Genomic DNA, 8,924 nt, shown 5'->3' on the forward strand with positions numbered 1-8,924 from the left:
GAGAAAAATAAAATATTAATAAATTATTTTCCAATTCATTTTCCATAACACTACCAAATATTGGAAAATACTTTACTTTTCAGAAATTTATTTTTTCCAGAATTCACTTAATCCGGAATTCACTTTAAAAAAAAAACAAGTTTTCTGCAAATAAACAGAGCCGGAAAAGATTCGTAATTTGTCCATGAGCTGGTGTTTGAATCAATGTTATCAACTAATACAACTCATATCTATTTTTTTTGGATTGTATTGTTTGTTGAAGTAATGTGAATTACTGTAAAATATAAATGATGTTATTATAAATTGTATTGTTTATATTTCTCTTTTTGCTAAAAGTATTGTGAATTGAAGTGATCTGATAATAGAGTTGTCGTTATCAAATAGAGTTGAAAAAATTATAAGGAGTAGGGTTATTTTTTTTATTAGAAAGAAAATAATCAGTTCATATTTAGATAAAACTACAAATCTCAAGTTGTAGACACTTGATGCTGGAATGTCTAATCCTAAATGCTAGGGCTTAACCCGCGCACCTAGTTATACATGCAAGCAAGCAGGTTTGAAGACCTACTATCCAGGTTGTGCAGACCCGAGCTTCTAGGGTCTATAAAATTGCATGTTAGATTCTATGTCAGAACTTAAATCTTTTGTGCTTGATATCATAACTTAAGATTATTTGGTTTTAGTTCTTTCACACTTTTTATGCAATTTGGATTAAAATTAACAAAATATTTTTTTATCTAAATCATAGAAGATTTTTTAATATTGTCATGAAACTAAATACGATGGTTTTATTCTTGAAAATATTTTATTTTATTTTTTATTTAGCTTATATTTTAAATTAAATTATATAAAAGTTGTTCTGACGTGACTTTGTTAACTAAACAAATTAAAAAAAATTAAAAAAAAAAGAAAACAGTTAAATTAACCCTATTCCACCCACAATTTAGGTTATGTATTTTATTGGATTGAATTATTTAAAAAAATTTATTACATGATAAAAAATTATAAAAATTATTTATAAAATTTAATATTAAATAATAAAATTTAATAAATTTTTTATCTACAATATTGAAATGGAAAAAAATCCAAAAACAAAAGTGCCCATAATAAACAGTAGCAATTATCTGTTTCAATTTCATTTTCAAACCAAATTTATTTATAGCTCGCGAAACATACACGTACCCGAAATTACCCATTTTCTGAAAATACTATTTAGACCAAACTAAATGCCCTTTCCCCAATCAAATTCAACACCCACGGGCCCATGAATTTAACACTGAAATTTCAGCATTATTAGGCCCAACAAAACAACCATAAACCCAGAAGCCAGAAGCCGCAACCACAAACCCTAGTCCAAAACCAACTATAAAATTCCCATCTAGGGTTTTAATCCCTTCTGAGCACTCTTCCCCTCTATCTCAGAGCCACCGCGCACCCTCAGACTAACTCAAACACAAAATGCCGGCTGGTCACGGGCTCCGGTCTCGCACTAGAGATCTCTTCGCTCGTCCCTTCAGAAAGAAGGGTTACATTCCATTGACAACCTACCTCAGAACCTATAAGATTGGAGATCATGTAGACATTAAGGTTAACGGCGCCGTCCACAAGGGTATGCCTCACAAGTTTTACCATGGACGTACTGGCAGAGTCTGGAATGTCACCAAACGTGCCGTCGGCGTAGAGGTCAACAAGCAGGTATATTTATCTACTTATTTCATTACCTGTTTTTGGTAATTATTTTTAGTGTGCTTAATGTTTTGTCTGTTTGGAAATGATAGGCTTTTTTACATATAGGTTTGATCAACATAGATAGCTGCTTTATGGTTGATATGTGTTTTTTCCTCTTGTATCTTAAAGAAGCCAGTTAGTGCGGGGGTATCATTTTACGATGTTGTTGACATACTGATGAACTTGAGGGTCTATTTATTAAGGTTTTTGGCTGTTTTTCTTATTGATTTTGTTGCGTTTTTTTTCTTCTTAAAGTGCTATTTTCGTTTTCGTTGCTTATTTGAGCATGAGTGTGCCAGTGAAAGGTAGAATCCCGCCCCCCTCCCAAAAAAAATGCTAGGTATCTGGCATTTGACTGAAGCTGAATTAACATTATGTGAGGAAAGGTATTTGTCTTTCTTATTTTTCTCGTTGACAATCTTTGTTTGTTGTTAGCTTCTGAATGGTTTAATTTTGCTTTTTGCATGACATTGAGTCAACACTTTGTTTGTTGTTAGACTTCGTGATTCCTGTTGCACCATCAAAGGTGTTCTCTTTTTAGCTTCAATTGTAGATAACCTTAACTGATGATTCATGGGAAACAAGCTAGAAAATCATGTGTATGTTATAATTGGTTATTTCTGAGCTGCTATCTGACATTATTTCTCCATTGCTCAGCATGGCCTAATATTTTGTGCTTTGCATATCATTGTAATGGATTGACCTGCCTGTTTGTTTCCATGATGGTTGTTTGTTCTGCATTAGTGATTGATGCTGTTTTCTGTATCTTATATTTTTTGTGGGTTGGAGGACTGCCATGTAATCCATTTTTTTTAATCACAGGTGGGTAACAGGATCATCAGGAAGAGGATCCATGTCAGAGTGGAACATTTGCTACCCTCAAGGTGCACTGAGGAATTCCGTCTCAGGAAGAAGAAGAATGATCAACTAAAGGCAGAGGCTAAGGCCAGAGGTGAGGTTATCTGCACAAAGAGGCAGCCAGAGGGTCCTAAACCTGGTTTCATGGTGGAAGGTGCTACATTGGAAACTGTTACTCCCATTCCATATGATGTTGTTAACGATCTCAAGGGTGGTTACTAGAATTCCTCCCAGCGTTTTGTTATGCAGTTTGTTTTATCGTTCTGCAATCTTTGTGGACTGGTGCAAATCCATAGGATTTTCAATTTCAGTTTTAATTTCTGTCAGTGATTAAAGACATTCTCCTAAGCAAGATCATAACATATTTGAGGGAATTTGGAATTCATTTTATCCAGTTTTCAAATTAAATGTTTGCCCATCAGTTTTGCATTTCATTTTAGAGCACTCACTAGTGGGTAAATTTTGAAGATGCATTATAGCTGGGTTCTTCAAACCATTCCCGCTAATTCAAGCATTGAATGTTAACTAGTAGACAAGTTATCCTCTTGTTTTTTTGGTTGTCGGCATCAACTTGATAATTTACTGTTAGCTCCAATATACTTGTGGAGATGGAGCGAGCATGCAAGTTCTAGGCATTGTGAAGTTTAAGTTTTGTCGGGCAGCATATTCGTGAACGAATTAGAATTGTAGTTTCTCAGGATTCCTTTCCACTTCTGTCGGGGTGTTTGATTGTGGTCTTCAACCAGTTTCAGCCGTGCATCAGCATTCAGCACTCCCTTTGTTTTCTTTATTTCTGCTCTTCACCTTGTGTTGGTAGCAACTATGGTTGTGTTTTGTGAATGTGTTTTTTTTTTTTTTAATTTAGAAATGTATTAAAATAATTTTTGTTATAAATACTGTTTATACGATGTCTTCAAACTGGTAAATCTATCTTTTGTGGGAGTCACAGTTAGACTAAATGGCAAAAAGAAATTATGTAATGACATGGAAAACATTTTTTTTCCCTATCTTTTCGTTGTATTTTTGTTTTTCTGACCACGTTTGCCTCGCATTTTCGTTTTTAAGATGGTTAGATATTTAACGGGAAGTAAATTGTCCATTTAAAAATCAAATTGGATGCACTAGTTAATATTATTATTAAAAACTACTAAAAAAAAATGGAAAGTACGTATGCACAAAATTGTTAGTACATATAATAAGCAGCGATCAGCAAGCTAGTTGATAATTTGACAGGTCTCTATAGACGTGGTCTGCTCTCCATGTTGTCATCTTAATGAAGCATGGAAAAGGTTGAAAAGATGGTCTCTTCAAAGAAAAGAATATGTGCTTTACAGAAAGCTTGTCACGAGTACTACAGAAGTGACTTGGGGATCTAAGATACAAATTATTCTTTCGAAGAAAATATTCAGTAGCCAGTGATTTGATATGATGTGAACCCTTTATTTATGTTGAAAGAATCTTAGCTACTATATAATCAAGGCATTATCATCGAGGCCCCTCTCTTTCAACCAAGAGGAAGCTGAGCTGCAAGACCAGGCTGAAGCTGAAGCTGGAATATGAGGATATCCTACGCCCTCTTCTCTCTTCTACTCCTGCTAGTGTCAGGTTATTCTCTTTGAACCTACAAATAATGAGCCAGTTGCATTTGTTCTATCATTACATTGTGTGTGTGGCAGAATTAATACATATTAAATCTGAAATAATCCTTAAAATTAACGAATCATATTAACATGTCGTAAACTGGACAGGAAAGTATGATACTTAGGAGGTTAGGCATTACATGCTTCATGGTTTCCCTCAATCTTTTCTTCCATATTGGCAGCCAAGTTTAGCCAACCCCGGGCAATCATCCACGAGGTCAATGCGGTGAGGATTCCAGAGCACACATGCCACAAGGTGCTAGACATGAACAGCTGTGATTCGCAGAAATGTAACCAAGAATGTTCCAAGGAACCTCTAGGAGTGGGAGAGTGTAGGAATACCTTTTGTTCTTGCACATATTACTGCAAGCAACCTCCAATGTAATGCATTTCCATCCCGCTTTGTCATAGAACAGGAGTCCGTATTCTGGCATGTACAAAATGCATATTTAGGTCTAGAGCATCATCAATGTGGGCATAAGATGAGTCTTGCCTATTGTATACGGATACAGTATTTTGATACAAAATCAGTGAATGCTATTTGATTTTCTCTTCCTATCATCCATTGCCATCCATTGGTTTTGTTTTACACGGCAAGAGTATTAATTGATTCGGAAGGAAGTGTGCAGAAGGACTTGGGATAAGATCAAGTCATCACTTCCATGCGTTTTGTCTCTTTCGGTTCAATCATCTATCCTCATTTCTTTCTCTTATCGTTCAAGATGTTAGCAGACTGATGAAGAAACAAGGAAAATAAAGCATCTGTTTTTGCACTTTTAAAAGATAACACACATTTTTGACCGTAAAGACAACACTCAGTGAACCTTGTAGGCGACGTTTTCCATCCAACCATCGAGAGAGATGAAAAACAAGACTTCATTCAAAATCTATATTTGAATTCTTCAGTTATTCATGATGATAAAGTGCATCATATATATTATTGAAGGGGATTAAATAAATTGAAAGTAGTGCTGAATGAAAAAGTGCTAGAGGTACAGAAGGGCAATAAGAAGAGCAAATACAAAGAAGATTAGGACCCATGTATGCTCATTGCCCATGGCCATTGCTGGGATCCGACTTGATTTCACATATTTTACCTTAAGCTTCTGCTCATAGTTCTGTCAAAGAAAACTGTAAAACCATCAAGATTTAATTTGGTATGAGATATCGATAGTTATAATACGTTAAGATGGCCCCGCCACAAAAATTCTTGAAAGATAAATTACAAGAATCTTTTGTCATCAGAAATTCCAAAACTGCTTTAAGCAGACTCAATACGAATTGAACATTGTTATTTCGATCAAAATCAAGCTTGTTAAGCTCTGAACAAATCTGTCAAGCCCAATGTAAGATCGCTTTCAGCAAATTAATCTTGCTTGGAATACATAAAAAACATTCATAAGTAAAAAAAGAGTTCTTGAATAAACCAGATAAAATGAGGACAAGGACGAAGACATTATTGTAATGAAGCTGACGCTTAGCCATCAAGGTCAAATTGAAAAAGGTTTTCTCAAGTCTTTCTTCTATGAAATGTTGCATTCTTTTCTTTTCTTTTTTGTCTCCTCAGTAAATGCTGCAGTCCTAAGTTACTGATTTGGAGGAACTATTTATAGTGAGGGAAATTTTATTATAAATGAGTTCAAAATTTAAAATATGCATGAAGGCAAATTGGATTTAGATCTAAACTACACTACAATTTAAAGCTGGTGGCGCCTTTAGTTGGAAAGCCATGTTTTTGCTGGCCATCTAGCAGCTTCAGCATGTCAATTCTGTAAAGGGGTTAAGCAATTCCTATGTATATATAGCTGAAAACTATGGACTACGCAATTTGTAACATGATCAGCTCCAGAATTTATTTGGGATTTAACCAGTTCCAGAATTAATTTGTCTCTTTTCACTATTTTATTATAAAAGAAGTAATATACACATTGCTTCCTTGGGGGAAAGGAAAAGTGATTTTATATTCGTTAGAAAGAAAAAAAGGACCAAGCTATGTAACAAGAAGGTTGGGGCCTACGTTGCAAGGGTACAAATTAATTCTAGCATACTACAGTTCCTTGTATTCCAAAAGGAAAACAGAGAATTAGGCTATAAAGATATAAAGATAAAGTTTGGTTATTGTACCAGTACAAAAGAGACACAAGCAACGAAGATAACAAGAAAAAAATAGAAACAAAATTATACTTGGTAACAATGTATAATATAAAATAATAATTTTTATATCTTGTTTGGTTAAGGTAAATAGGATAGAATAAAATATGAAAAAAAATTATTTTTCTTTTAATATATATTATTGTTAAACTTATATATTTATAAAATAATTATATTTGTTTTACTTTAGTTTATATTAAATTAAGTATTTAAATTAATAGTATTATAATCAGTTTATATTAAGTATTTAAATTAATAGTATTATAATAACTCTAATTATAAAATCAAGATTGATTTGACAGGTTAACTCAATGTCTAAACTAGTTTGATTTTAAAAAAAGTAGAGGAAGGATTGACTCTAAATCAAATTTTAAAATTATGATAATAAGTTTTAAAATTATGATAATAACTATTTTTATTTTATGATGACTAAAATTAACTCGAGTTTACGCTCCTAACATATGATCTGGGCTTTACTCCGGATTGATCTTTAAATCAAATTTTAAAAATATAATAATTATTAACGTTGATTTGGGTCAACGATCAACCTCACACATGATTTAGATCTTATTATGGATTGACTATTAAATTATCTTTTAAATTTAATATAAATACATTTATTTCTATCCTAATTCAGGATAACCCTTGTAACCAACTCAATTTCCATTTAAATAGCGAATGTCCCTTGATCTATAATCAACTCAATTTTCACTTAACTTTAACTTTAAAGGAAAAAATTATTTAAAATTTTATAAAAACCACTTGACTTTAGGAAAAAATTATTTAAAATTTTATAAAAATAATTCATAAAAGTGTGGTTTTGGGTTAAAGGAAAAGGTGGGTTCTTGAATTCATGGATTCCCTCATTAAAATTATTTTAAATCTCTATTAAATAGTAAATGTCCCTCCCTATAATCAACTCAATTTCCATTTAACTTTAATTTTTAAGGTCATGAAGAGACATGTGTCACATTCCAACTAAAAAAATTGATTGAAAAAAATATAAAATCAGTGTGGTTTTGGGTGGATGGAAAAGGTGGGTTCTTGAATTCATGGATTCCTTCACTGAATTTCTTTTGAATTGGTGTTATTGGAAAGTGTAGGAAGGTTCTCTTAAATCAATTTCAATTGTTTGTTGTGTATGTTATTTTCCCTAACTGTTAGGTTATTAGAAATTTAAGAATGTGTTGGGAAAATATTGGTTTGATTTAATTTTTAGAATTTTGTGTTTAAAATGGTGTAATTAGTAGACAAATGAATGAATTTGAAGCCAACCATGGTGAATGAATTTGAAGACAGCCATGGAATTTTTAAACCATGGGTGGCCAGCCATGCATGTTTATGTATAGGAAGTTTCTGATTTGAACATTACTTTTGTGTTAATGGCGTGTTTGAATTCTTTTGGTGTTAAGAAACTATGGATTTTTATGATCTCAAGAAGCGTTGCGGGAAAGTCACCTCACCATTAGTAATTAACATTTATGTTTAAGCCAAGAATAAAACTATGTCTCTTGCATGTTCCTCTCTTCCTGACATCAAACTCGAGTTTTTCAACTTTAACCATATATATATATATAGTTTGATGTAGGAAGAGAGTTATATATATATATATATATCTTATTCTTTTAGGGATTTAATTAACTACATGTTGTGAAGTTTAAATCTTGGATTTTGTTTGTATGAATATTTATATATAAATATATATTATATTTATATATGTTTTTGATGAGATTGATAGACCTAAAGTGTCAGTATTGATTACATGAGTTGAATATAATTTGTGTTGTTGTGCTTACAAGTATTAATGCTAGATAAAATTTTAGATAGGGTTTCTTGTAGGAGAAATTCTATTGATTTTTTTTTTAAATTGAATAAATTTATTATTTTTCAATAAAAAATCTCTTGCATGTTTGGTTTGCATACTTAATGAATATTTTATGATTGGTGTATTGATTAAGCTGGTATCAATATACTCTATTGAAATATAAAGAAAGAAGAAGTTCAATTTACATAAATATGATTGTTTGATGTATTTTAAATTGATATAATGTTTCGAGTCATTACATTTTGAATAAAAAAATAGTTAAAAATAAAATTTTGGATTTAAAAATCATCTTTCTAGATATGATAGATATTTATTTTGTTTTTTAAAAGGAAAAACATAAATAATAGGTTATTTGTCCTTTATAAAAAGAAAAAAAATGGGTACTTGATAAAATTTGTGCTGCTGTAGATAAAAAAGTACATCAATTAAAGAAAAAGAAAAATAGAAAATTTGCAAATCAAGAATGCCCAGCAAACATACAAGTTATTTTGAATGTTCTACATAGCACAACGTCCACTGCCATTGTATCTCGGAAGGCAATATGCTTTGCAAGCATTGGAAACGCAATTGTTAGTGCTCAACACCACTTCACATAATCTGAAACTGCAAAATTATCATAAATCAGTCCCATTAGAATATTTAAAGCAAAATGTCCCCCCCCCCCTCCTAGTTATGGATGCCAAATCTATTTTTATTAATTTTAACAAATTGATATTTTAAAA

The 8,924-nt window shown here is 31.9% G+C and overlaps 1 protein-coding gene across 1 annotated transcript; it reads left to right on the plus strand.

The window, feature by feature from the left end:
- Window positions 1–1,317: 1,317 nt before the first annotated feature.
- LOC105136036 (60S ribosomal protein L21-1-like) lies at window positions 1,318–2,999 on the plus strand. Its single transcript, XM_011041195.1, has 2 exons — window positions 1,318–1,695; window positions 2,551–2,999. Exons 1-2 carry the CDS (start codon window positions 1,459–1,461, stop codon window positions 2,806–2,808), a joined length of 495 nt encoding a protein of 164 aa, XP_011039497.1. The 5' UTR covers window positions 1,318–1,458; the 3' UTR covers window positions 2,809–2,999.
- Window positions 3,000–8,924: the final 5,925 nt, after the last annotated feature.

The sequence above is a fragment of the Populus euphratica genome, unplaced genomic scaffold, assembly GCF_000495115.2.
Source record: "Populus euphratica unplaced genomic scaffold, PopEup_1.0 scaffold156.1, whole genome shotgun sequence".
NCBI classification, from domain to species: Eukaryota; Viridiplantae; Streptophyta; class Magnoliopsida; order Malpighiales; family Salicaceae; genus Populus; species Populus euphratica.